We start from the raw sequence: 25,190 nt of genomic DNA, 5'->3' as shown, positions 1-25,190 counted from the left end.
GTTTCGGCGACGGACGAATCGCGCGTCATTCGTTTCACAAGCTTCATCCTCTCGAAACCGGTCGCTCAACACTCTTTCGACAAGCTGAGTCGCTGTACGTGCAGTCAAAGAGATGAATTCGTCGAAACCTTCCTCCTCGACCACTTCAACTCTCGGTGAATGTGTCGTGTGCGGGAAAGAAACGGCGATAGGATGTTCAGTTTGTAAGAAAGCGGGACTTGACTGGATGTACTTCTGTTCGGTCGACCATCAGAAACTCGTACGTACAGTACCCATTCCGTTCCTAGCGGTCGACGACGGGGAACTTCAAGCTGATTCAAAGATTTTCTTTCCCGTTTTCGATCCTCGTTCAAACTCTCTTTGGCAATTCCCCCTCTCGCCCGCGTACATCCAACTGTTCAACGTCGTTCGTGAAGATCTGGAACTCACACAAACGAGTTTGCGGCAAGAATCCGTTCGAATGGCCGACCTTGACAGACGACGAAGCGAAAGCGGCGTGGGAGGTAAAAGATCTACCGTTCTCTTCTGATGGTCCGATGACATGGAACGACTATTTCATGACGAGTATGGCTATCACTCTTCCCGGTGAAGCGCAGCGATTAGCAAGGGAAGGACCTGATGCTGGTTTCTCGGTGAGCTTTTCGAGCTTGAAAAGCTTGAAAGCGATTCTCGCTGGTGAAACGCTGATCAACCTCGTACTCCACAGTCCTTTCTCGCGAAAATGAAATCTTCGAACAGCGACAAAGCATCTCAATCCCTCACTCGACAACTTCGCGCGACCGTGACTTCCCTCATGCTCCACAAGGCCGGCTCTCTTCCTCAAACCTCAGCAAACGCACAGAAAATTGCGCTTCTCTACTATGAAGAAGCTATGGGATTTACGGCTTGGTCCGAATCGAGGTTCGAGAGAAATTTCACCCTTCCGAGCGATTGGACGTGGTCGAGTGAATTCCAGCACCGACTCCTCATCTTGAACGCCGTCGCTGGGGTCGCCTTGAGTCGCATGGTAGAGTCGGATGTCGAAATGAGATTGTTGGATTCTCCCCTCGTCCAGCACTCGATCTCGGTTATCTCATCTTTTGACATGACGGAACTGTCGAGAAGCGAACCTGGAAGAGCTCGAAGGGCGGTGAAGGAGCTGTTAGCGCTTGTCCTGAATAGCAAATAGAGTAGGCACGGTCTCGAGGACCAGACAGGTGAGTTGCTCTCTCTGCTCCGTTCACTTAAAGCTCAACCCTTCATCGCTCGTTCCCGTCAAAAGCGGACTTGACCTTCTGGAGGAGAACGAACGAGGCTTGTCAACGAGAAGTCACTCCTGAACACGTCTGCGATCTGTCGGAGCGAGCGAAGATTCGATAATTCTGTTTCTGCTCAGTTGTTAGTTTTCTGTGGCTACCTGTCAAACCTACTTGACGTTCTACGATCCCTCAAGCTTGAGCAAGACTGCTACAGTCTAACAACTGGAGAGTTCAAACTTGCCGGACTTGCCGTGGAGAGTCCGATTTGAAGGGTCAAAGCGGAGTGAGTTCAGTTCACCTTTCTCACTCTCCCTCTACCCTCCCTCGTCCGACTCGAGCGTTCCTCCTGAGGATGGCTTCGCCAAATCCTTCCTCCTCGGCTCCTCCATCTCCGGCTCAATGCGTCGTTTGCGGCAAAGATGCGACAGCCGGTTGTTCAGTCTGTAAGAAAGCGGGACTTGACTGGATGTACTTCTGTTCGGTCGATCATCAGAGACTTGTGAGTTCTCTTTCGTGTTGATTTGAACGAGGATGCAGACTCGAAAGCTGATGCGAACCACCATTTTCTTCTCGGTTCCCTTCTCTTTACCACCTCTTCTCTCTACCACTTCCTCCCCGACTATCTTCGGCTTTCAACACCGCACGAAGCTCTGGAAATCGCACAAGCGAGTCTGCGGAATGAATCCGTTTGAATGGCCGGCCCTCAAGGAGAACGAAGTGGACGAAGCGTGGGAATTGAGGAACCTGCCGTTCTCAGTCTCTTACACGACGACTTGGCTCGAGGTCTTCTTAAGGAGAGTGTATGCCGCATCTCCTGTCAACATGGGACCAGCGGCCTTAGCAGAACCTGATGTGGCTTTTCGCGTAAGCTTTTCCACTTTCACCCGCTGCTCTCTTCCGCCCTCCGGACGAGCTGACTCATCTCTTCGAGATCGTAGTACTTCCTCGAAGCGATGAAGACTTCCAGCAGCGAGGTCAGAGCTCAACGTCTCATACGAACAGTTCGCGCGACAGCCACTTCGACCAAATTGGTCAAGTCCCTGTCGACACCTTCGATCGAAGCGGCAGTCGAGGAACACACGCGGCTCCTCTGTGAAGAGTCTTTGGGACTTCTGGCGATGTACGAATCCCGATTGGAACACAATTTGGCCCTTCCGAGCGACTGGACGTGGTCGAGCAATTTCCAGCACCGACTTCTGATCTTGATCGCCGTCGTCGGGATCGCCTTGAAGCGTCTGGCGGAGGAAGAGGAACCCATCAATTTGAGATTAGCTGAATTCCCCCTAGTTCAACATTCACTCTCGATGGTCCGCTCGATGGACGTGACGGAGCTGTCGGGAACCGAACCGGAGAAAGCTAGGGAGGTGCTCAACGAGATGATTACAACGATCCTGGACACCGGAAGAGAGTAAGCCGGATATCGAACACCAGAAAGGTGAGTTGCTCTCTCTGCTCCGTTCACTTCAACCAAGCTCAATCCTTCATCGCTTGTTTCCGTCAGAGGCGAACTTGAGCGATCCGGAGGAGAACGGGCAAGGGTTCGCTGAGGAGAAAGGACTCTTGAACGCAACGTCGTTTTGTCGCGCGATGGAAGATTCGATATTTCCGTTTCTGTTCAGTCGTTGATTTTTTGTGCCTACCTGTCAAATCGACTTTCTACATTTCTCCAAGGTTGAGCAAGACTTTCGGAGAGTTGATAGGTTGTCGGACTTGCCGTGGTGTTTCCGATTGAAGAGGACAAAGCGGAGTGAGTTCAGTCCGCCCCTCTTTACTCTCTCCCTCTCATCGCCCTCGTTCACTCGGCATTCGGAGGAGCGCATCACAGATGGCCTCATCGGATCCTTCCTCCTCGGCTGCCACTCTCGGTGAGTGTGTCGTTTGCGGAAAAGAAACAGCGATAGGATGTTCAGTTTGCAAGAAAGCGGGACTCGATTGGATGTACTATTGCTCGGTCGATCATCAGAGACCCGTAAGCTCTCTCCTCGTCTTAGCGAGCGGGAATATGGCATCAGGAGCTGACGAAACACTTCGACCTCGTTCTCTTCCCATCTCTCATTTCTGCCTTCCCCCTTGCGACGATCGAAGATCTGGAAGTCACACAAGCAAGTCTGCGGGAAGAACCCGTTCGAATGGCCACCCCTCACGGACGAGGAAGTCGAGGAAGCGTGGGAGTCGAGGAACTCATCCAAGTCGGGTATGGACAAGTCACCGACGTGGAAAGAGTACATGGTCCGCTTGGGAGCCGTCCTTCCTCCAGTCTCGGAGGTACTCGCAAAAGATGGAACGGACGCGGCCTTCCGGGTAGGCTTTTCAAGCTCAAACTTGAAGTTTTATCTTCCCTCTCCACCGAGGAGCACATAAGCTAAACGATCCGCAAGCGTTCAGGTTCTCCTCGAGATCTTGCAGGTCCCGAAACCCAACGTGGCGTTACAGAGGTTGATTCAACACAATCGCGCAACCTCCGCCGCCGTCAAAACGATGAAAGCCATTCCTTCGCTACGCACAAAGGCAACGAGGAAGGAATACGCCCGCGTCTTGAGTCAAGAAACCTTAGGAAACATGGCGATCTGCCAATTCGCGTTCGAGCGTTCTCTTCCGGACGACTGGAAGTGGACGAGCGATTTCGAGCATCGACTTTTGATCTACACCTCCGTTGTTGCCGCAGGTTGCACCCGTATCCTCGAGAACGGCGAAAAGATGGAACTGATCGATTACCCGCCTATTCGACACTCGTTCGAGGTTCTCACCTTGATGGAATACTGTAACGTCGTTCTGTCTCAGCTTCCCTCAGGAAGATGCGTAGTGTGGAGTACCACGAACTGAGCGAAGGCCGAAGAAGTCGGAGAGCTCGGCCAATTTTCGTCAACTTGGGCAGCTCAATCTTGTTCAAGCGAGAGAGCGAGTGGGGACCATCCGAACGAGTCGACGAGTAAAAGTGTCGCTTGGGTTTCCGTCTGATGCAAATCGAGTATCTATAGTTTCAAGAAAGAATTGTAGGTGGTCGGACTATGCTTGATCTTGATCCTCTCCCAATACTTCTCTCCTCCTCCTTTCCTCCTCTTCCTCATCGACAAACATTCTCGCTTCCCGCTGTTTCTCCGCTTCTAATCTTCTTTCTTTCGCGTAGTATGCGAACTAGAAAAATAGAGATTAGTTCCCGAAGTCCGACGGATCGTGAGAGGGTAGGAGGGGAATGGGAAAGACTCACTTGGCCAAGAACCAGAAAATCGAGGAAGACTGTTCCAGCTGAACCGAGTAGCCAAGGTGCGTTGATCATGATGTGTTGTAAACTCATCGAAGTTAACAAGATACTCTGCTCAAAATCGACCGAGGAGAGAGAATCGAACGAGAAGGGAGAGAGGGGTCGGACGAGAAGAGAGAGAAGGGTTGAACGAGACGAGGGAGAAATCAGACGAGAAGAGGCAAAAATCAGTTTTCTGCGATTCGAACTCAATTTTATTGGAGGGGTAAAGATAGGCTTACAGCTACGTAGGTGACGTTTCCAATGACGGCGAAGCAGAACATGAGTAGTGAGAGTCCTTCACACTTTGTCTTGCGGTTCAATGCGAGTTGAGGCAACCTCGAACCGACTAAATCTCGTCTCCTTGCGAGAATCAGTACCCGTTCCCGACCGCTAGAGAGCGACGAGAGTAGACTCACGATACAAGAAAGCTGAAATCCAACCAACGATTTGAGCCTTAGTCTCCCAAACCTCAGGAATTCGACCCTCTTTTCCTAACCCTTTTCCTGCGAACCAAGCGACGATTCCGACTCCTACTACCAGGACGAATCCGATTGTGTATTCCAAGAGATCCTTCGCTCGTTGAAGAGAAGGAGAAAGTGCTTTCTCGGAAGGAGAATGAGCGGAGAATGCAGAGAGTAAAGGAGTGTTCTCGGCGTCTTGAGCACGGGGAGTCGGGGTTGAAGTACCGGAGGTGGAGAGACGCTCGTAGAGTTCGGGATGGGTGCGACGGAGGTGTCGGTAGTAGTATTTTTGGAAGATGAGGATGCAATCGCATGCCTGAAAGTGCGAGAATTAGCGTTAGTCTCCTGCAGGTGACGCCGTCTTCGACGAGAGTGCGGAGGTGAGTCTCACAGTATAGTAGATTGCGAGAATAATGACCTATTCGGAGGAAGGATAGACGTTAGTTCGAGTCGAAAGAGGAGAGAATGGGAAGTTTTCGACTTGCAGTAGGAATTAGACCTTGCCATAGCGAACCGAGCAAGTTTGTCAAATCTCCAACAAGCCACTATAGAGCGAGAAAGAGTAGTCAGTCACCGACAGAAGTCAAAGAAAGTAGGGAGGAGGAGAACTGACGATAATCAAGAAGATGATTGAAAGTCCTTCTCCCGATTTTTGTTTAAAGCAGAGAATAATCTGATCAGCGGACCTAGTGGATATAAGTCAGAACCTCCGGTCAACTACGACAGGTTCAGATTAAAGCGAAACGAGAATTAACCGGATCGCTGTACACCTGATCGTTTCGTCACGAGGAGAGGGTCAGCGGGAATATCACAGTGACAGTGAGTGAGCGAGACTCACTAAGATCCATGCCATTAAACTCATCCAACCTAAAGTATTCGCTAGTCGTGGGAAACCATCTACGACAGATCAAGAACTCAGTTTCTCCCCCTCCTTCTCCTCTCTCGGTAAAGCGCTAGAAGCTGACCATATACTTTGTGAGGTCCATCTGATGGTGTATCGTTGTGGTGGTGAGGGCCATGACCGAATACGTCGAAAGTCGATGATGATGTCGTCAAAGAAGAAGGAGGAGAGAAGAGGGAAGTTAGTGGATTCGCTGTTGATAACGTCGCGAGGGATGCTACAGCCAGTAGCAGTAACGCCCTTGTCGATGTCGATACTGTTCGAGTCATGGTAATAGGAGTAACGGGAAATAGGAGAGAAGCTTGAACTTGACTCCTTTCTTCGACTGAACCCCTTCCGCTTCCCCGGATCGATGCTCGCACCCGTCTCTCGACCGGGGGAACTTGTTCATTGATCCTGAAAACGAACAGCGCCCTGTTCTTCTCTTCGCTCTTCTTCCTCGCTTCCCGGCTCCGGGTCAGCTCCAGCCTCGCCTCGCCTACCTCTCTCGACTCGACCCATTGTTTTCTCTCTTTCCTTCAAGTGACCCTTCGCTTCTAGTCTCTCTCGAGTGAAGGGGGGTCGTGATCGGTAGTGTGCGGTTAAAGGGGGATATGTGGCCACATCAGCAACAGCAACAGCAAGAACAACAGACTTGGTCGAGGGAGCTTCATTCAGACTCGCAGGGACCTCCCCCTCATCCTCCTCGTCCTCTAGATACTTCAACTCACTCTGTACGTCCATGACTCCCCGCGCACCGAAGAGACTAGCTGACTCTTGGCTTTTTGTGTCGTAGTTTCAAGCTCCGAGCTATCCTCGTTTCCCTTCCGCTCTTCCTCCTCCTTCTGCCTTATGCTCTCGAGCGGCCGAGCCGTTTCCTTCGACATCTTCTTCGTTTGAGCCGCACCAGCGTCGCCACCGACAGTACTCGCACCCCGATTCCCTTCCCCTCGGATCTTTCGAATCCCCTCAGTACCCCGCTTCGTTCGCTCCTCCTCCTCCCCCTCTCGCTTTCCCTTCTCATCACAATGGAGGACACCATTCCCAACCATCAGTACCCTCGAACGATCCAACCGCCGCCGATCTCTACACTCTCCGCTCGTTACAACGTCAAAGGAAACGAGAATACTCGAATTCGACGGGTTCTACCTCTAGTTCAGTCATTCAAGCTCGACAAGAACACAATGATGCGAGGACTTCAAGTTTGATGGGATTCGCTGGAGGAGGAGGAGGAGGAGCATCATCCGAATCTCAACATCTCTATTATCCAACAAGAGAAGAAAGTTTTTCAGGTCGTTCAACTCCGGTAACGGCTAGTTCGACCCGCTCGAGCTTCTCTCAACAACAACAACAAGCACCGATGGAATACTCGACGGACCCTTCACCGCCGATGTATCGAGGTGCAGGACCGCACTATGATTATTTCGCTCAAACTTCGACTCGTTCTTCGATTTCTTCTTCCGAGTATTCATTGATCCCGATGAACGAAGAACCCTCCACCTCTTCGTCAAACATTCTTCCGAATCCTCCTTCGCATCAATATCAACTCGACCATCGAAGACCTCAGCGAACGACAAATTCGAATTTCTCTTTCTTCGTTCCCTCGAACCCTCTTCCCCATCCTTCTACCAGCAATAGCACTCTATCATTGCCACGCCCTCCTCCTCCATTCGTAGCTCCCTCTACCGCTCGTGGTTCAATTCCTTCCCTCACGAGACCCCCGCTTTCTCTCTCGACTACGACGAACCCGAACCCGATCGAAGAACCTCCTTCCGATCCCGATTCGATCAATTCTTCGACTTCACTCACGAACGCGAAATTGTTACCGATTTTGGAGAGGGGATTGAAAATTAGGATTAAGCATTACGAAGAGTTACCGAATCCTTTGGGAGTTGTACATCCCGCGAGAGGGAACAGGTCGAAAAAGAATGAGAGTCAAGGCTCGAGTAGGAGTAGGGAAGGAGAACAAGATCAGGGGGAAGGAGAGGAAGAGGAGACGGCAAAGGGGTGGAGTGGGAGAGAATGGAAGATTGGGAAGAACGCGAGTGGGAAGAAAATCGTTGCGTTCGAGATCAAGGTCAATTGCAGGAAGTGTAGGGCGATGGGTTCCACTTCTTCAGGATCGAATGAAGAAGGACAAGATGGAGAACAGACGGAAGAGAGGAAGGATAGGAAAGTCGCGAGAATCGTCTTGAGGAACTTGAGTCAGAGGTTATTGGAAGCTCTCAGTGGGATCGATCAACGGGTTCAAGCAGAGGAGGATCAGACGCGAGGATTGACCGACAGAACGGCCCGATCTCGATCATCTACGACAAACGATTCGAACGATTCTTCCTTCCCGGCCTCTTCCGGCTCGAGCTCAACTGCGACTGCAAGAAACCACAGCTCATCGACTACACCGACCCCTTCGGACGACCCAAACTCGACCACGACGACGATGACGATTCTCGAAGAGCTGGGAATCGGGTTGAGTGGATCTTCCTGCCTCGTCTGCGCTGGACTCGCCTCATTACCTACTTCTGCCACCGAACTTCCATCGACGAACCCTCCTTCTGCATTCTCGGCGGCCGCACAGCAAGTGAGAGAACGCGGATACGAAGATACTCTTTCCGCCGCGATTGATCGATTCGAGAAACTCAAGCTTACCAACACTTCCTCAACTACTACGACTACGAAAGAGAAAGAGGGACTCGATGGAGGAAACGAAGACAACGACTCTCAGACGAAGAAGGACGGGAAGAAACGTGAGGAAAAGAATCAAGAAGAGGTCGTCGTTCGAAAAGGGAAAAGTTGGGAGAAATTGGTTCATCTCGAAGAATCCCAGATCGCTGAATCGGGTGATTATCAACAACAAGATCTTCTCAAATGTACGTCGTTCTCGTCTTCCATTCGACCGACAACGGGCTTTGAATTGCTGACGAGTAGGAGTACGTTTAGGCGACGTTTGTAATCTCGTTTGTGGAGTTTCGACTATCGATTACGACGATCCACTTCCTACCCTTCCCTCTTTGAGCACGAGCAAGAAGAAGGCGACAAACACTTCGAGAGCGTTCACCGTTGAAATCATTTGTGCGAGGTGCGATGCGTTGTTCAAAGCTTGTAGCGATTGTGGAGGAGGAGGTGGAAGGTTGACGTGAGTTCACTCTGCTCACTCTCGATCTTCTGACATTGAGCTGAGCTACCGATACGCGAGGAAATTAGGCCAGGGAAATGGAGATGTAAAGAACTTTTTCCCGGTAAGCGAGGACACCTCTTCAGTCTCAGGCTTTGCTTCCAGGACTGAGTATGTGATTCTTGCCACAGACGGGAGGAAGAATTGTCAACTCTCTCATGCTCGAAACCCAACTTTGAACGAAATCACCATGTTTGTCTTTTTCTTCTATCCCTAAGTTCAAGTTTGAAGATCCTCGCCTAACTCCTCTTCTCTCGCAGAGTCGTATCTCAAGTCTCCGCACTCTCTCCTGCAGAACTCGACGAAGCCTCCGCAGCATGTCGCAAACTCTTCTTCAATACCCGGCTGGGAACGCTTTGTCGACCCGATTTCATGTTGAAAGGTGATGGACTCGCGAAGAGCTTCCAGCAAGCCGAGAATCTGAGTATCGACTACTGGGGTCGGTTGGAAGATGTGTTACGCTGTGTGAGTTTCTTCGGCTTCTTATCGTTCAAACGAGAAAATCGAAACGAATGAAGTCGAATAACTTCTCATGAACAGGATCTCTCACCCGACTCACCGATGAAACGATACCTCTGCATCACTTACTCTCAACCCCGACCTCGTCATCCCCCGAAAGCTCAACAAGCGACGAAATCGACCGTCAAAGAAGAGGAAGAAGATGCCGATTTCGACGATGAGTTTGATCTTGGAGAACCTCGACCTGCTCCCCCGAAACCGAGACAGACGAAAGGGGGAGGAAGAAAAGAGCAGGGGAAGACGGTTCCTTGGGCTTTTTCAATCGTCGAAGTTGATGTGAGTCGAGAGAGAATCTATTGATCTGTTCGCTTTAAACTGATCGAGATCTTCTGCGGTTTACAGTTCTCCGTCGGAACTCTCTTTGTAAACTGCCGCTCTCTCTCCGTCCTTCCTCGTTGACTCTCGCTAACTTTTCGAGTTGAGCTCAGTTCTGCTGCGTCATTCCCTGGGCGACTTCCGGTCAATCTTTCGACGCCAACTCTCTCTTGATCGAACGAACGAACGAACGAGTCAAATCGGACCTTGCCGCCCTGAACGCTGGTCGTCAAGCTCAAGGTCTCGCTCCCTTCCCCCGACTCAAATACAATTTCATCGTTTCCCCTTTCCGACTCGATAGTAAGAACTCTCAGAACCTCAATAGGAGAGGGTTCTATACGTTGGATCAGTTGGAGGAGATTGAGGAGGAAGGAGTAAATAGGAGATTGTTCCCGCCTTTTCGTCAGATTTGGTTACCTGCTCATTGTGAGTCTGACTCTTTTTCTCTTCTTATAATGTGTCGAAGATGACTGACTCGCTCGCTCGAGTGATCGATAGACGCCAAAGCGATGCACACTTTCGTTCGAAAGTTGGAAAACGAACAAGATATGGGAGGACCTCCTCCACAAAACGCTCCACGAAAGAGGAAGAAGAAGACGACTACCGCGCTCTAGACATCGAGCAGGCTCTACCTCCTTCCCTCGCTCGTTACAGTATACCCCTTTCCCGGTTTCTTACTATTCGCAAAATGCAAACCTCCCTTTTTCTACTTGACCACGCACGTTTTCTACTTATTCCCCTCTCCTTTCCTTATTCGCAACTTTTCGCACTCGCAATCGCAAACTATCTATGGACCCGTTCGACCTCTCAATCCCGTTCGAGTGTCAGATTTCGCTCGGAGAGTTCCCGCGAGAGTACGAATTCGCGTCGCTCGCTCAGCGGGACATCATTAACGAACGATGATCTCTTTTGATGCGCAGACTGCGTGCAAAAACCCCGAGGTTGGTCGAAAGTGACTCGCGATAAATTTGGAACTTTGGGATTTTCGCGCGCTCGCTCTTCGCATTCCGAGAGCTTTCTCGCTTCTCTCTCTTCTCTCTTTCACCACTTCACCTCACACTGCAGTCACATCAATACCATGTCTAACGTGAGCTAACCATAACGTTCTCTCCACCACCGCTCGCCACTGACTTGGCCTCGAGGCTCTCTTGTTTCGTTCTCTCAGATTCCATCCTCTATCCGCCCCTCTGACGACTCCCCTCAAACTTCCCCTACTCTCGCTCACGCTCCCGAGGGTGTCCACGCCGCTGTACAAGCTCATCTCGAACAGCAAGGGCATACGACTCGCGTGAGTCTCGTCTTCTTTCTTTCTTTCCTCTCCTTTTCCTTTTCCCCACTTTCTCGTCACACCTCTTTCGCTGACTCGCGTGGGAGTGCGACGGATATAGTGTGGACCTTTGGGAGAAGCTCAATACGATCATTGGGATCCGAACGATCATTTGAAACACAAACAAGTGAGTTTTATCGTTCTCTTCTTTCGAGTTGTCGCACCAAACTTCGAATGAATCGGCTCACTCTGTTCGATTATTTTGCGGTGTCAGTTCGACGAGATCTATCACAAGATGGAAGACCAAGACCCTCACGACGTCGAGAGGTGAATACACTGCGATCAACTGATTCTCTTAGAACGAAAACGAAGCTGACGAGCTCTTCCTTTCTTTCCTCCTCTCCTCATCTCCTCCTCACCACGAGGAAATAGGTACGAACACATAATGCATGCCGTAAGCTCTCACTTCTGGTCTCTCGCTCCTTTTCTCTTCTCTTCCTCAGACTGAATCTCCATTCGTTCAATCTGACAGCCTCATGTATCCACGGAGACCAAGCTCAATGCTGTCGATGCGATGGAGATGCCCCACGCCGATCAATGTGTCGATCTCGTCAACCGTTGAATTCACTCCTCAGTTGGAACTGGTGGAAACGCAAAGAGATCGCTTGAGAAAAAAAGGGAAATTGGAGGTCTTGAAGAAAGGTTGTTCGTATCGTGTTCGTAGTTTGTTTGGATTCCAGTAGTTTCGTAGTAGCGTTCGAGTCGTGAGCAGCGTCGAATCGCTAAGATTGAGACTGACCAGGAGATATCGACTCAAACGAAAAATTGAGCTTGTTTCGAAGCTGCTCACTCGAATAGATTCATTCCCACTCACCTTCTCCCGTACCCTTCCCTCCATTTTGCGACCCACGTGAAGCGGGTGGACATCAGTTCCTTTCTCTTCTGGTCCGCGGAGAGCGCTCGAACCCAATCTTCTCGATCCTTCCTTTCCTTCTTCTTCTCCTCCCCTCTTTCCCACTCTCCTCCCTCTCGCGTTCTCCTAACAGACAACAATCTCCCTGATGACCCAACCAATCTCCAAGGTCAGTTTCTCCCTCTCTCTTCCCCCACTCGCGTTCTTCCTCGTCCGGATTCTGGACTGATTCGAACCGAGTAATCGATTGCAGTACGATCTAGACTGTGAGGTTTACATGAAACAAACTGGGAAAGATCCAGAGGTAAGCCAACCCGATCCTACGCCTCCATCTCGACCTCGAGACTTGAGAGCGAGTGGATGATTGACTTCGGAGTTTCGTATCTCTGATTCGGGTTCTGCGCTTGTTGTCAGGGATTGAGGGAGCCTGATCATCCAGACCAACGCGACTACGAACTCGTACGTCTCCCTCCACGATCCCCTTCTCCCGGTCTCATCTCGTCGCACCAATCATTGAATGATCTTTCCCTCCTTCGACCACTCTCCTCCTGTCTTTCTAGACCCACACCTCGTTCCATCCTTCTCATTTCCACCTCAGCGACCTCTTGACGAAGCCCGAGTACCCTGTCGATACGAACGAAGAAGGAGAAAGGGGAGAAGGAGGAAAGGAAGAAAATGTTGAGGGAATCGTTCACAAGTTTGAATGGGTTTGGGTCGAGGATTGAGAAAGTGTCGAGTCTCAGGATTGGTTAGCAATGCGAATGAAATGGAATGGAAGTACACGTAGCTTCAACGAGAGATGGGAGAGAATCGAGAATGAAAGCGACGTGTCGAACCTTCAATCTGCTTCAGTCTGCGCTGGAAGAGGACGTCCGGAATCGAAAGAGTGCAAATCTTCAGCTTGGAGACGTTCAAGCAGGAATGAGAAATGGTTGCGAACCGTTCGAGGCGAAAAGAGATCAACTCGCAAATCTCTCTCCGACCACTCACTCGACCTCTACTGATCGACCTATCGAACCTCGGACCTACCTCTTGAGCAACTGCAGTACCCGACTGAGCGTTACACTCCCAAATCGGCTCGTTCCAGCTCACTCCGGAGTCCCCACCTCTCCCTTCTTCATCCCCTTTCCCTCTCTCTCTCCCTCTGCAATGTTCTCCTCCGAGATAGCAACTCTTCGAAGGCTAGGGTTCCGACATGTGCGTCCGTTCCTTCTTCCTCCGCGCTCGTTCACGAGGCTGATCTAACGGTGTTGATTGATCCTTTCCAGGTTCTCTCTCAAGCTCTCAACTTCGCAATGGTACTCAGTACGGCTCTGATGATGTGGAAAGGATTGAGTGTTGTGTGTAATACGGAAAGTCCTATAGTCGTTGTATTGAGGTGAGTCAGAACCATCTCTCTTCCCTTTCTTCATCCTTCGACGGAGACTAACGAACTGCTTCGAGGTGGATCCAGTGAGAGTATGGAACCTGCGATTCAGGTACGTCGTCCACCATTCGCCGTATCTGAGTATGGAGAAACTGATGATTCTCGTTTCGTCGCTTTCCTTTCGCAGAGAGGAGATCTGTTGTTCCTCACAATCCCTCGGCATACACCTCTCAAACACGGAGATATCACAGTCTACAAAGTACCCGGCACCGAAATCCCCATCGTCCATCGCGTTATCGAAGCTCATCTTCTGTGCGTCTTTTCAAATCTTGAGCTCAGCCTCGACCCGTAGCGCTGACACGCGAGAGGGATGCGCAGGAAAAACTCGACTGAACAAGAACTATTAACGAAAGGAGACAATAACCCTTCTGATGACTTGGTCTTGTATAACGGAATGAAACATTTGAAGAAATCTCATATCGTTGGAAAAGTTAGTGGTTACGTACCGTACGTAGGTTACGCTACGATCTTGATGGTACGTTCTCTCCCTCCTCTCTCCTATTGCCGAGAAGAGACAGGTAAGATGGGAAGCTGAAATGAAATGGTTGGGTTGAATAGAACGATTTCCCAAAATTGAAATACGCTCTACTAGCAGGTCAGTGCGGTTAATTCAGTCTCATCTTTCGAGTGTATGGACTGATGCATGTTGCCCCCACAGTTCTTGGAGGTGGAACCTTGTTACATCGAGAATAGGGGTCTTGAAAATTTCGAAAAAGCTTTCTTCACCTCGCTCTATCTTTCTTCTCTCGCGTGAGTCTAGGCGAGAACAAGACTACACGTTTCTCTTGCTTTGTATCCCGAGGGCGACTACACCGGTCGATGTGAGCGGTCGAAGCGATCAAACCCAAATCAAAACTTTCGACGAACTTCGTCCTTCAACTCTGTCCCATTTATCTGCGATTCTCAGCGCCGACTTCGCTCTCAATCTTTCAGTCACATTGAGCATTTTGCGCATCCATTTCGAGCCTTCGATAGCCTCGCAATCCTCGATAGGATTGAAGGAGTGAAGATTCGGACGAGTCCTTGCTACGAAACCGATGCTCTCGACTGCCCCTCGAGCTAGCTGACAGAATTGTCTCGCAGTTCAACTATGTTTTCCAAGTCTGAACGAGCAAGACCGCGCGAAGAGGAGTCTCGTTCCAAAATTCGACGAAAAATGCTCCTTATTTTCTGCGCTCTCTGATACACTCCTTGCTTCTCATGACTTCGAATCTGGCGAATTGACCTGGGTCCTATAGAGGTGTGAATGTTCGAAGTTGTTCGACACGTGAAACTTTCGACGGCGATCATTCTCTCCCTCCTTCCTCCCACTTCCCACGCTCGCACTTCAACTACACAATGGCAGATCAACGCGAACCTTCAAAAGTGAGCTTCCTCCCATCCTCTCCCTTCCCTCCCATTTCGAGCTACGTCATTGATCGTTTCCCTCTTACTCAGGTCTACGGTAACATCAACTCTGTCGTCGGTGGAGTAACTCAATCGATCGGAGACGCCACGGGAATCCAATCCCTCTCCCAATCCGGTGCCGAACAGAAAGCCTCGGGTGATGCTGAACACGCAGCGGCTACTGCTCAAGGTTACGCGGAAGGAACGGCAGATCGTGTTGGAGGAAAGATCGATAGGGTCGTTGGAGCTGTCACTGGGGATCAGGCGAAGGAGGCCGAGGGGTTGAAGAATGAACAAAAGGGGAAAGCCCAACAAGGTGAGAGCTCTGACCTTCGAATGAGCGCGCAGAGGAGCATACTGATCGTTTGACGTTGTCACCCTCACAGCTGCAAACTCCTAGGTGCTTGACGTCGAGAAATGGTTTCATTTTGTTCAGCAGTTTTCACTTTTCAGTCTCTCGAATATAATATACACCCACGGGCTTTCAGTACATAATCCACGATCTCCAGAGCTGTCTATTGGGAGTGCGAAGGCGAGAGATGATATCGGACCCTAATCTAACTCGACGAAATGATCTATCGACATTCGAGCGAAACTCGTTCTCTTCTCACTTCAACCCGAAGCATTCAATCCCGGCTCCATCCGCAACCCACAAGCTCTTCGGCAGCCTCTCTTCTCCTCTCCCTCCCATCCCTTCTCCTCCGCTTCGTCCGTCTACTTCGAGTCGTTTCCTCCTCCTCACGCTTGAGAATCCATACTCGTTTTCCGCTTCTTCCGCCAAGATCGGGTCTAGAGCCGCAGAGAACCTGATCGATTTGATTGGAGAGTCGAATTGTCGTAGCCAAGGTGAAGGTGAAACCGTCTGTGTTATCGAGAGGCGATTCGGTGTCGAAGCTCGAGAATCAGAGGGTAAGGAAGAAAGAGCCGATAGAACTGCGGGAGAGAAAGAGGCTGTCGATGACGTCGAAGTGTTTGAGGTAGAGAATGCTGTCGAAGAGGACGCAGGATAAGGGGGAACGATAGGTTGTCCTCCCGTTCGAAGCGACCATAATCGGATCCTCTGATCTTGTCCAGCTGTGCAGAAGGAGCTTGGGCATCGTTAGCCTTTTCAATGAGACGATAGGACGGCTTCTCCACGCACCTGCAACGACGAATTGATCTCTGAAAGTGTCGAATCCAAAATCTGTCGAAAAGAGGTTCGAATGACCTTGGAACGATATGATTGGTGCATTCGGCTGTCTGACCGGGCTAGCAGCGGGTGTAGATCGATTCGATGACCTTGGAACAGGTCGAGGCGTCGTCGATGCGACGCGTAGATCGTATACTCCGAGCGATCTGCATGACGAAAGGACGAAGTCAGGAACGTGAGAAAGTGAGCAAGGCGAGTCAGAGGAGTCGAGGCGCAGAGCTCACCCATTCATGCCGGCTAAAACTATCCGATTCGGATCTTCCCTCAAAAGCTTGATGTTCGTGACCGGACTATCGATGAACAGCTCGAGCTATGAGGAGGCGACGGCATAGAATGAACGAAGGCCGCGATGGGATGAGCTCGCGAGATCTCTTGAGTCGCAAGAATGGATCGGAGACTTACCTCGTTTCGACTACTTTCGGGAGACTTTGGTCGATTTGAACCTTGAGAAGAATGCTTCACCCGACGATCGAACATTCTCATACAACCGTTTCTCACACCTGCGAATACCAGATCCTGTTCTCACCATCAAGCAAGCGGTTGTCAGGAAAGCATGACTAACGAGCATGAAAGTTGCAGCACCTGCACACTGTCCACGCAAGCGATTGAAGACCGAAGGAGAGAAGCTGCAATACGCACATCGTGCACATCGAGCGAGAACACCGTTCCATCGCCAAACGATTTTGAACCCGTTTGAATCGATTCCATATCTGCTCGTTCTGGATTTGTCGAGATCAAGACCTTCTTGTCGCAACCTATCATGACGATACCGAATGGAGATGAAGTCATCAGTGCCCAGACCGAGGGATGATCGAGAGAAGGAAATTCACCTAATGCGACGAGAGAAGGAGAGATCGCAGATGTCCATAGAGAAGTCTTGCGAGGTGAGAGTGTTACCGAGCTACATTGGTGGAAGATCAGCAGAAGTAGCAAATGAACAGCTCAGCATCGAGTACGTTCGATCGCGAAACAAGGGAAGACCAAAACTCACGCCATCGAAATCGTGTTGCTCGTCGTACTGACGATAGCTTGAGCAGGAGGACCGAGACATGTAGCTCTGCCATTATGAACTTCGTTAGTCAGCTGGGCCGCTCCGATTCGCGAGGAGAGAGAATTGAGGTCAACTCACAGGACTCTTTGACCCGAAGTTTTTAACGACGTGATCTTGTTCGGTGCGAACCAATTCGTCCGGAATCCGAACTCGTCATTTGGGTAATAGCCTAGGTATTCGTTCAGTTCTTCCCGCCCTCGCAAGTTTCCAGTTCTGTTGCGAAAAGTCGAGCGAGCGAAAGAGTCAGACCCCTTGGTTGCAAGCGAGACAAGACCCCTGACATGGAGTTGGAGGAAGTTCATACGTACGCTATTGTACCTGATGATCCACCTATTCTCAAGACCGCAGGATCCAGTTCATCGAAGGAGAGTTTGACGATTTCTTCTTCATTCGGTAAGCATTCGGGATAAATGATACGAGTCGACTCAAACCTCGAGAGGGCACTCGCGTTGATATCACTGCATGTCGTTCAGGCCTCGTCAGCCGCTGTAGCGTCGCGAAAGGGCAAAAAGTTGACTGAACTGATGAAGAGAATCCCTCGCCGAAGTATGCCATTCCTGAAGCGCTAAATCCCTGAGCTGTTCATGTAAGCTTCCTCTCGACCTGTACCTCGCTTCTCTTGTAGTCTTCGTGCTAGTTGGTCGAGCAGCTTTCTTCCGCTTGTTGGAAATCGAGGCGTTCTCGGGATTCGTAGGAGCTTGTTTCGTTTGAGGCGGAGCTTTATAGAATCGTTTGCCGTCCCAGAGATAGCCAGGGAGGTTGAAAGGTGCAGGTGTCGTCATAGGTTGAAGGTCAAGGGGAGAGAAGAGCAAGTTCGCTCTTTTCCTCCTACATCTCACTCGCTTTCGACCTCAGACGACCACGAGCACCTTTTGGACCTAATCCTATCTCCTCTTGACCCTCAGCAAGCCCTCAAAGCAGCGCACTCTTCCACACTTCCCCACTCGATAACGCCAACTCTCTTTAGCCGCTCTCTCCCGCAATGTCAGGCGCTCCTTCCAAGTTCTCGCTCAGTGGAAAGGTAGCAATCGTCACTGGGGCAGCCTCGGGAATAGGTCTTGCGATCGTCAAGGTGAGTCGACCCTCCCTCAGCTTTCTTCGCAACTTTCGACGTTTCTGCGCTTACCAACGCTTTTCGTTCCGTGTTTACCTCGTTCTCAGGCTTTTCTTGAAGCAGACATTGCCGGCATTACTCTCGTCGACCTCTCATGGTCGTCCTTTCGAACCGCTCGTTCTCAGCTTTCAACTTTCTTCCCTTCCAAGATTCTTTTCCTCCCCCTAGATTGTTCCCTCGCTTCCTCTGCCGAGGTCTACGTTCAGAGCACTATTGAGAAGTTCGGGAAGCTTGATATTTCGGTTCAATGCGCTGGGATTTGCCCAGAGGGAAAAGGGATCTTGGAGACAAGCGAGGAAGAGTTCGATAGAGTGATGGCGATCAACGTGAAGGGAGTTTGGTTAGGGTGCAAAGAAAGTTTCAGAGGGATGATGCAAGATGTAGTTGCGGAGGAACGGGCAGAGACCGAGGGGAAAGTGAAAAGAGTGAGAGGGGATAAGAATATGCTGGTGATTTCGTCTCAGATCGGTCTCGACGGTGAGTGATCCGATTCTCTATTCACGTCTGAATCTCCTCCGCTGAATCGCAAGCTCGAATCGCTCAGGTATGGCGAACTTATCACCGTATAGTGCATCCAAATTTGCTCTTCGAGGAATCACTGCTTCTCTCTCGCAAGAGTTCGGTCCTCACGGCGTTCGAGTCAACAGTCTGAATCCAGGACCGACGAAAACCCCTTTATACGTCGAATCGTTCCCCAAAAAAGCGGCGCATGAAGCTCGAGCGAGTTTAGGAAGAGCTGGAGAAACCGAGGAGATCGCGGCGAGTGCAGTGTACCTATGCAGCGAAGCGGCGGGGTATACGACTGGAACGACGTTGAAGGTAGACGGTGGATGGAGTAAATGGTGTTGAGCGAGCGAATCTCTTGGACTTCTCGGATCAGAATAGTCGAAATTAGTGCAGTTTTGCAATAGTGCTGAACTGAAAGAATGTGAATAAGAGTAAGGGAATGCATAATGCTAGAGATGAGGGGGAATACGAGAGTTGAATGTTCTAAGAGGGGCTGACGACGGATACAGTGAAAAGATTAAAGAGTGGTTCCTTCGAGAGTTGCCGCGAGATCTTTGAGAGGAGCCGAAGGGTTCTCCCGTGCTGCGACATGAATGTTGTGCTCGTCTCCTTCTCGCGTCGTCTCAGTCGATGTTGGTGTCGTTGTTGGCTTTGACGCGCCGAGGTTGAGATTTGCCATCCCAATCGGCGGAGGGAGTCCGGTCTCTTCGACTTGCGGGACGACATCGACCGGAGTGACATCGATCGGCGTAGTGGTAGTAGCTGGTGTAGGGGCGACTTCTTGCGTAGTGATCGTCTGTGTCGTTGTCGGCACGGAGTCTGCAACCGATTTAGGTTCCTCCCGGGCGACAGTTTCCGTTTCTTTCCTGGTCGTCGTAGGAGATGCTCCCTCTTCCTCCTCTTCCCGCTGAGGTGTGTTCATCCTGCTATTCTTCCTGCTCTCCAGTTTCTCCTCGATTTCCTCCTCCACTTTCCTGTCCCTTCCCGTTCCTCTCAACTCGCACCCTCTCTCTTTTCCAAACCATCTCAACGGTCCTTCCGGTACCTCATTCAATCCTAGCATCTCTTTCGTATCATCGTCGAGGTTCGGTCGAGAATCGTCACCGTAAGTCCAGTCGAGAGATCCTCCAAATTCTTTCGGGATCGAAGAGGGGTCGATGTGAGTCGAGAGAGTTGAGAGGACTCCGTGGGAAGGGAGAATGAAGATCTTCTCGACGGTTCCTGGGTCGACTAGAGGCGCGGAAGTAAGAAAGAAGGGTTTTCAGCTTTCGAAGTCGCTCGCGGGAAGACAGAGAGAGAAGACTTACACCACTTCTTGATAGCCGCCCACACTGTCGAGAAGAAGTTCGGTGCTCCCACCAGATAAATCGCCCCGAGAGTCTCAGCGTAATTCGCTGAAGCTAGAACCGAAGCTCTTTGCATGTGAGACTTCAACTGCCAGAATCTCATCAACGAGACGCCTGAGATATCGACGACTGTGAGTCGATGCATCGTTAGAGCACTGAGCTTACATATCCGCAACGAGATAGAGAGGCAGACTCAACTGGTTGCGCAACCAGATACAGGCACTTCCGAGTGAGCGTGAGGGACCGAAGAACATAGAGGCAGAACAAATTGAACCATGTGCTGAATCGAGAACATCGAAGCGTGAGCATGCAGAAAAACATTCTTGATCGTGTGAGGTATCGTAAGCGAAGGAGGGAGACTTACCTCATAAAGAGCGATCATTCTCGGATTCAATCGTTCGGGATCTTTCACGTACTCATCCGTCGCTTTCTTCGACAAGCTCGAGATCTTGAAGACGTAAACGGGTAATCCACTCTTGTCCCTCCTTCCAGTCCATTGAGGGTACAGTCTCGCCGCTTGATTGAATTCGGATAAGTCGAAAGAATCGTACAATTCGTCGACTTTGTTTGCCTTTCGCCAGTCTTCGGCGGAGGTGAATTGAGTGAAGGCGCCTTCGAGGTCGAATTTGCGCGCTCGGAGGAATCGACTTATTGAATAGAGAGGAGACAGAAGGGGTCAGAGGGGGAAACGGGGGAAAGAGAGTTTCGTCTGGAGTCAGCTGGAATGCGGTCGCACAGGGGAGAAGGATGGAGACTCACACAAGGGTCACATCGTCAACGTTAGCTGGCTTGCTCCCTTCGGCAGGCGAGTAGTAACCAGCTTTCTCTAACTTTTGTCGGAAGTTCGATAAAGTCGCGTCTTGTTCCGGTGTCAAGTGGCCGATATGTCCTTCAAGCTGCCTAGAGCTGATCGGTTTGAGCTATTCACGTCGGAGTTTAGGCGATGTCGAGATAATGGAGATTGTTGAGAGACAGAGGAAACTAGCGTCAGTCTCCCTACATACCGTTGCCGAGCGCTCCAAGCACAGCGAACCCACCTCTGTAGTCTCCTTTGGTGTATCTGACATCGTTTCGAAGGCGAACGGTGCGAATGTGAGTAGGAGAAGGAGGGAGAATTCTGAGCTGTTTCGAAACTTGGTCTTTTTCCTCTCTATCATCCGACCCAGCGCGATTCCGACTCCTGTTTAACCTTCACGAGGCTCTCCACAAGCTCCTCAGCCCACTTAAACGTCTTTGGAAGCGGCAAGAAATGCATACCCTCACTCCCTCGATCACATCTGAGCAACTCGTTCCCTCCGCTTCTCGCGATGCCGACAGTACGGTAGAATCGTAGGGGTATCTTTGAAAGCTTCCGGAACTGGGAAACGAAGTTTCAACATATTCGGGCATGAGGAAGAATCGTGGGATCGTCTCCGAAATTCGAACCCTCTCCGAGTGTTGTTTCTCGCTCTCTTCTGCTTTCCTGTTTCCTTAAACCTCCTGTACGATCGTGGTCAGCTCGAACATCGAAATTACGCTCACCAGGACTCTCCAAGCTCGTTCTTCCTCTCTCCTACCTCATTCCTGCTCCGCTTTCAAACCCTCTCCCTTGGCTTGATCGACGCATCGACGCTTCAAGAATTGCTCACCGATGCGACAGGATAACGAAGCGGCTGTCGGACAGGGAGAACCCGTAAGTCACTTCTCGGTCTTTCCTGCGTGTTGCGAGACTGAATGAAATGCTCCTCTTCAGTTGTTAACCTTTCGCCGACTCATTGACAAATTCAAGCACGAGATCGGAGGTCCAGACGCTTCACGACCGATTCAACGGATCAAAGATGGTAAGGCGACCGAGGAGCCCCGATGTAACGACGAGCTCGCACTACCCGACGATCTTTTAGCGACTATCTTCGTCCCGGATCTGGCGTCTCGACTACAAGGATCCTTCATCAAGTACCTCGAAGACAATCTCAAGGACGGACTAGGTGGTCGCGCCGCTCACCCCGAAGTGGCGGCGATCAATGTGTTCGCGGAAGCCGCGTCGGAGGTTATGGCAGGCGATAGATACGAAAAACCGTACAGTATTTACTACACCGCTCTGCTCGTCAAATGTCTGGTCGCTCTCATCGACAATAACCTTAAGTCAGATGCGCCTGTCGCCCCTAATCAACGCGCTTCTTACGACCCCGAACTAACGTCGGACCGAAACCATATCAAGTCAGACGCCGTCTTTCACACCTGGAACGCGTTGGAGGAAGGCAAGCACGAGCTCGACGCTGTCGCTGTTGGAGGATTCGAGAGCTTGTTCGCATCGGTCCGCGCTGAAACAGATGACGAACTTCCGCTCTTCCTCAAGCTCATCTCGGACTTCAAGGAGGATGAATGCTGGCTTCCTCGCATGTCACTCGACAAGGATGACGCTCGCCACTCGCTCTTGCGCAAGGTCAGTCACTTGTGATGAGACTATTGGGTTTCCTCTTCTGATCACTTGTTCTCGTTGAATGTCAGATCATCATCGGCGCCAGGGACTTCGGAAGCAAGGCTTTCTTTTGCATGAATGCAATCGAGTACTTTCACGGAATCTTCCTCGAGGAGGAGGAGGAAGGATTAAATGGGGACAAGAAGAAATGTTTCGCTTTCGTTTCCGACATCGTCAAATTCGACACATCAGACCCGATCTCGCCAATCCTTCTACTCGCATCGACTTATTACCCGACGATCGACGACAAGCTCGTGTCGGAACTTCGTACATTGGCTCGAAAACAAGTCGCGCGGAAAAGGTCGCCGGCTCGAACGGAGCTTCGAGACGATATAGCAGAACAAGGCTGCAATTTGAACCCACGAGTAAGTGTTTCTCGTTCTCGCCTGTGATAGCACTAGCTGATTTCCAGGATTTTCTCTTCGTTTCACAGTCCAATCTGCTCCTCAGCTTCGCGAGTGGAACCGAAATGGAGTACGAACCGTTCGACCCTTGTCTTCCTTTCGACATCGACAATGCACCTTCCGCTCCGTCAGCAACTTTGGCCTTTGAACCTCGCCGCGAGCAAGAATCTACAACCTTCCCTCCGAATCGGCTCAAACTCACCGGGCTCGTCGCTCCGAAAGGTTCTACAAGCAGAGCATACGGCACCGTCGGTGGAAAGTATATCGTCAAGTCTACATGCAGCGACCGAATCAGATGCGGCAAGAAAGAAGCTCGAATTACGTCGACAAGATTGAAAGGTCTCGAGGAGTTCGTCGTTCCGTTCGTCGGCATTTGGAGGTGCAAGGATTCTGATTTCGGTCACCAACAAATCCTGGTGTTCGAGAATGGGGGTCAACAGATGAATTGTCATTGGGACAAATTGAGTTCAGAACAAAAGTGAGCTTCCTCTCTTTCCCTCGTCTCGCCCTCCCCTGCTGCGATACGTGCCTGACTTGTTGACGTCTGTGCTTTAGAATCCACCTCGGTGTCGGCCTGCGTTTGATCCATGGCCAAGGAGTTCTCCACCGCTCTATCAACCCACGAAACGTCGTCCTCGAAACCCCTACCTCTCTTCCTCGGTGGATCGATTTCGGCGGATCTTACGAGAAGCCAAAGTTTACGGCCCGGGATGCGGAGTCAGAGTGGAAGGAGTTCTCCGAGGAGGCAGGACTTGCCAGGCACGATCCACAAGCACAGGTCAACCAACGCTTGCATGCTCTCAAGTCTCGATATTAGCTTCTCTGTGTTCTTATCTGTAGACGCAACTGTTTCCTCTTCTATCGAGACCGACTTACTTACTACCCTTACGTTGGAAATCTTCTTTCTTCCCCTCTCGATGGACCGAACGCGTGATGAGTCAGGAAGCACGTCTCGCCGGCGCGAATGCATACTGAGCTAAGAACAGCGACCGGTAGCCGTAGATTCACTCTCCGGTCTCGAAGTTCGGTAGAGAAACCTTGAGAGCACAACATATTTTCTTTCAGCTCGAAACTATCCTCTCACTACTACGGTGGCTAGTGTCCCATCTCTCTTTGTACCACCCCTTGTACACGTTCGACCAACTCCTCAAACCCATCTTCGAATAGGATCTGCTCAAACAATTTCTCAAATTCTTCCGATTCCATCCTCAGGAGTCGTTCCGATTCGGTCGCTTGTTGAGTCTCTTCGACGGCCTCCTGGTCCTCCTCTTGCGCTTCTTGATGAGTACTGAGGTTCAACTTGGGGAGAAGAGTGGAGAGTCGCGTTGAGAGAAGGTACGAGGGAGAGGGAGAAGTAGAAAGAGGACGAGGGAAATTCTGCGATGGCTGAGGCAGGAAAGAAGTGGAAATAGCGGGGAGAACTGGGTGTTGACTCGAGCCGAGAGAAGGAAGAGTTGTGAGAGGTGGGCCCATTGTGAAAGAAGGGGTAGAAGATCCTCGGTGACCTTGACTCGACGAAATAGAATCCCCCATTCTCCTCTGCGTTGACTTCTGAGCAGGAACCCGAGCGTTCGTCGTCGTCGCAGTAGAAGAAGTGATCTTCGTAGTAGATTCAGCCGGTTTGAACGGAATGATCCCTTGAACCGTGGCCATGAATCTTTCCCTTTCTTCCGTCGAGCTAAATTTGAATTGAACCCTCTTGAACTGAGCCGTCGAATCGACGTAGAGATACCTCAATCCGAGAACTTCTTCTTTGTATACTCCTTTGAGGGGTAACTCGTCTGGAGGACAATGAGTACGAATGAGAGGAGAAGAGAACGACATCAAGTCGAGAGAATCGAGAGTCAGGATTTGATCTCCCGATCTCTTTTGAGACGACGCGTAGTGTGGATCGTAGTAGACGTTCAGGGTCATCGAGTGAGTAATTGGAAGATCAGAGGAAGAAGAAGCAGGAGAAGAAGATCGAGTCGTGTCGAGACGAAGCAGCAATTGAGGCTGGGCACTGAAAGAGCGGGAGGGTATAGCTAGAGCTCTAAAGAGTACTATGAACGGACTCACAAGTGATCAAACTCTTCCTTTGGACGAGGCTGCTTCTTCATCTCTGTAAGCTTCTGTCGCTTCGGGACGGGCTCAGAGATGGTTCGCGAACGAGAGTACTTGGTCAAGATCCATTGTTGAGTAGTTGTCGTCGTTGTGAGCGTGCTGGGAGTCATGACGATGACGGCGAGTGACTGGTAGCAGCGTGAAAGTTTCGCAGAGTCTCTCGTTCAGATCTCGCTGCGCTCGATTCGGAATCTGGT

General features: G+C 50.7%; 13 protein-coding genes across 13 annotated transcripts; 9 read left to right on the top strand and 4 right to left on the bottom strand.

The window, feature by feature from the left end:
- Positions 1–112: 112 nt before the first annotated feature.
- JCM6883_004530 (zinc finger MYND domain-containing protein) lies at positions 113–1,168 on the top strand (the record flags this gene model as incomplete). The annotated part of the gene is made up of 3 exons (XM_076632533.1): positions 113–259; positions 417–632; positions 707–1,168. 3 exons carry the CDS (start codon positions 113–115, stop codon positions 1,166–1,168), a joined length of 825 nt encoding a protein of 274 aa, XP_076487505.1.
- A 422-nt stretch (positions 1,169–1,590) lies between these two features.
- Positions 1,591–2,650, top strand: JCM6883_004529 (zinc finger MYND domain-containing protein; the record flags this gene model as incomplete). The annotated part of the gene is made up of 3 exons (XM_076632532.1): positions 1,591–1,737; positions 1,887–2,102; positions 2,177–2,650. 3 exons carry the CDS (start codon positions 1,591–1,593, stop codon positions 2,648–2,650), a joined length of 837 nt encoding a protein of 278 aa, XP_076487504.1.
- A 413-nt stretch (positions 2,651–3,063) lies between these two features.
- On the top strand, positions 3,064–4,061 carry JCM6883_004528 (zinc finger MYND domain-containing protein; the record flags this gene model as incomplete). The annotated part of the gene is made up of 3 exons (XM_076632531.1): positions 3,064–3,207; positions 3,324–3,539; positions 3,624–4,061. The coding sequence occupies 3 exons, from the start codon at positions 3,064–3,066 to the stop codon at positions 4,059–4,061; spliced, it is 798 nt and encodes a 265-aa protein (XP_076487503.1).
- A 183-nt stretch (positions 4,062–4,244) lies between these two features.
- On the bottom strand, positions 4,245–6,113 carry JCM6883_004527 (PQ-loop repeat-containing protein; the record flags this gene model as incomplete). The annotated part of the gene is made up of 10 exons (XM_076632530.1): positions 4,245–4,373; positions 4,447–4,551; positions 4,722–4,828; positions 4,899–5,259; positions 5,335–5,361; positions 5,429–5,488; positions 5,557–5,616; positions 5,699–5,713; positions 5,782–5,840; positions 5,909–6,113. 10 exons carry the CDS (start codon positions 6,111–6,113, stop codon positions 4,245–4,247), a joined length of 1,128 nt encoding a protein of 375 aa, XP_076487502.1.
- Positions 6,114–6,437: 324 nt separating this feature from the next.
- On the top strand, positions 6,438–10,443 carry JCM6883_004526 (uncharacterized protein; the record flags this gene model as incomplete). The annotated part of the gene is made up of 10 exons (XM_076632529.1): positions 6,438–6,557; positions 6,620–8,690; positions 8,761–8,956; positions 9,025–9,059; positions 9,127–9,187; positions 9,256–9,460; positions 9,536–9,790; positions 9,857–9,877; positions 9,943–10,255; positions 10,328–10,443. The coding sequence occupies 10 exons, from the start codon at positions 6,438–6,440 to the stop codon at positions 10,441–10,443; spliced, it is 3,393 nt and encodes a 1,130-aa protein (XP_076487501.1).
- Positions 10,444–10,907: 464 nt separating this feature from the next.
- JCM6883_004525 (uncharacterized protein) lies at positions 10,908–11,718 on the top strand (the record flags this gene model as incomplete). The annotated part of the gene is made up of 4 exons (XM_076632528.1): positions 10,908–10,916; positions 10,995–11,117; positions 11,218–11,283; positions 11,629–11,718. The coding sequence occupies 4 exons, from the start codon at positions 10,908–10,910 to the stop codon at positions 11,716–11,718; spliced, it is 288 nt and encodes a 95-aa protein (XP_076487500.1).
- A 1,440-nt stretch (positions 11,719–13,158) lies between these two features.
- On the top strand, positions 13,159–14,128 carry SEC11 (signal peptidase complex catalytic subunit SEC11; the record flags this gene model as incomplete). The annotated part of the gene is made up of 7 exons (XM_076632527.1): positions 13,159–13,206; positions 13,278–13,387; positions 13,463–13,487; positions 13,563–13,687; positions 13,754–13,910; positions 13,994–14,030; positions 14,094–14,128. 7 exons carry the CDS (start codon positions 13,159–13,161, stop codon positions 14,126–14,128), a joined length of 537 nt encoding a protein of 178 aa, XP_076487499.1.
- Positions 14,129–14,773: 645 nt separating this feature from the next.
- On the top strand, positions 14,774–15,221 carry JCM6883_004523 (CsbD family protein; the record flags this gene model as incomplete). Its single annotated transcript, XM_076632526.1, has 3 exons — positions 14,774–14,800; positions 14,873–15,137; positions 15,208–15,221. The coding sequence occupies 3 exons, from the start codon at positions 14,774–14,776 to the stop codon at positions 15,219–15,221; spliced, it is 306 nt and encodes a 101-aa protein (XP_076487498.1).
- Positions 15,222–15,428: 207 nt separating this feature from the next.
- On the bottom strand, positions 15,429–17,843 carry JCM6883_004522 (uncharacterized protein; the record flags this gene model as incomplete). The annotated part of the gene is made up of 10 exons (XM_076632525.1): positions 15,429–15,895; positions 15,963–16,156; positions 16,235–16,320; positions 16,413–16,526; positions 16,650–16,765; positions 16,841–16,911; positions 17,002–17,067; positions 17,140–17,274; positions 17,370–17,519; positions 17,584–17,843. 10 exons carry the CDS (start codon positions 17,841–17,843, stop codon positions 15,429–15,431), a joined length of 1,659 nt encoding a protein of 552 aa, XP_076487497.1.
- A 200-nt stretch (positions 17,844–18,043) lies between these two features.
- JCM6883_004521 (SDR family NAD(P)-dependent oxidoreductase) lies at positions 18,044–19,024 on the top strand (the record flags this gene model as incomplete). Its single annotated transcript, XM_076632524.1, has 3 exons — positions 18,044–18,133; positions 18,223–18,652; positions 18,720–19,024. The coding sequence occupies 3 exons, from the start codon at positions 18,044–18,046 to the stop codon at positions 19,022–19,024; spliced, it is 825 nt and encodes a 274-aa protein (XP_076487496.1).
- Positions 19,025–19,199: 175 nt separating this feature from the next.
- On the bottom strand, positions 19,200–21,095 carry JCM6883_004520 (SEC14 family lipid-binding protein; the record flags this gene model as incomplete). The annotated part of the gene is made up of 6 exons (XM_076632523.1): positions 19,200–19,912; positions 19,990–20,157; positions 20,227–20,308; positions 20,393–20,675; positions 20,788–20,948; positions 21,033–21,095. The coding sequence occupies 6 exons, from the start codon at positions 21,093–21,095 to the stop codon at positions 19,200–19,202; spliced, it is 1,470 nt and encodes a 489-aa protein (XP_076487495.1).
- A 563-nt stretch (positions 21,096–21,658) lies between these two features.
- On the top strand, positions 21,659–23,707 carry JCM6883_004519 (uncharacterized protein; the record flags this gene model as incomplete). The annotated part of the gene is made up of 5 exons (XM_076632522.1): positions 21,659–21,700; positions 21,761–22,450; positions 22,516–22,851; positions 22,920–23,368; positions 23,446–23,707. The coding sequence occupies 5 exons, from the start codon at positions 21,659–21,661 to the stop codon at positions 23,705–23,707; spliced, it is 1,779 nt and encodes a 592-aa protein (XP_076487494.1).
- Positions 23,708–23,985: 278 nt separating this feature from the next.
- On the bottom strand, positions 23,986–25,103 carry JCM6883_004518 (uncharacterized protein; the record flags this gene model as incomplete). The annotated part of the gene is made up of 2 exons (XM_076632521.1): positions 23,986–24,892; positions 24,949–25,103. 2 exons carry the CDS (start codon positions 25,101–25,103, stop codon positions 23,986–23,988), a joined length of 1,062 nt encoding a protein of 353 aa, XP_076487493.1.
- Positions 25,104–25,190: the final 87 nt, after the last annotated feature.

Source organism: Sporobolomyces salmoneus (assembly GCF_050403485.1).
Source record: "Sporobolomyces salmoneus JCM6883 DNA, S_salmoneus_JCM6883_v1_ctg27, whole genome shotgun sequence".
In the NCBI taxonomy this organism is placed as follows: Eukaryota; Fungi; Basidiomycota; class Microbotryomycetes; order Sporidiobolales; family Sporidiobolaceae; genus Sporobolomyces; species Sporobolomyces salmoneus.
This window is presented reverse-complemented; position numbering and strand designations above follow the sequence as displayed.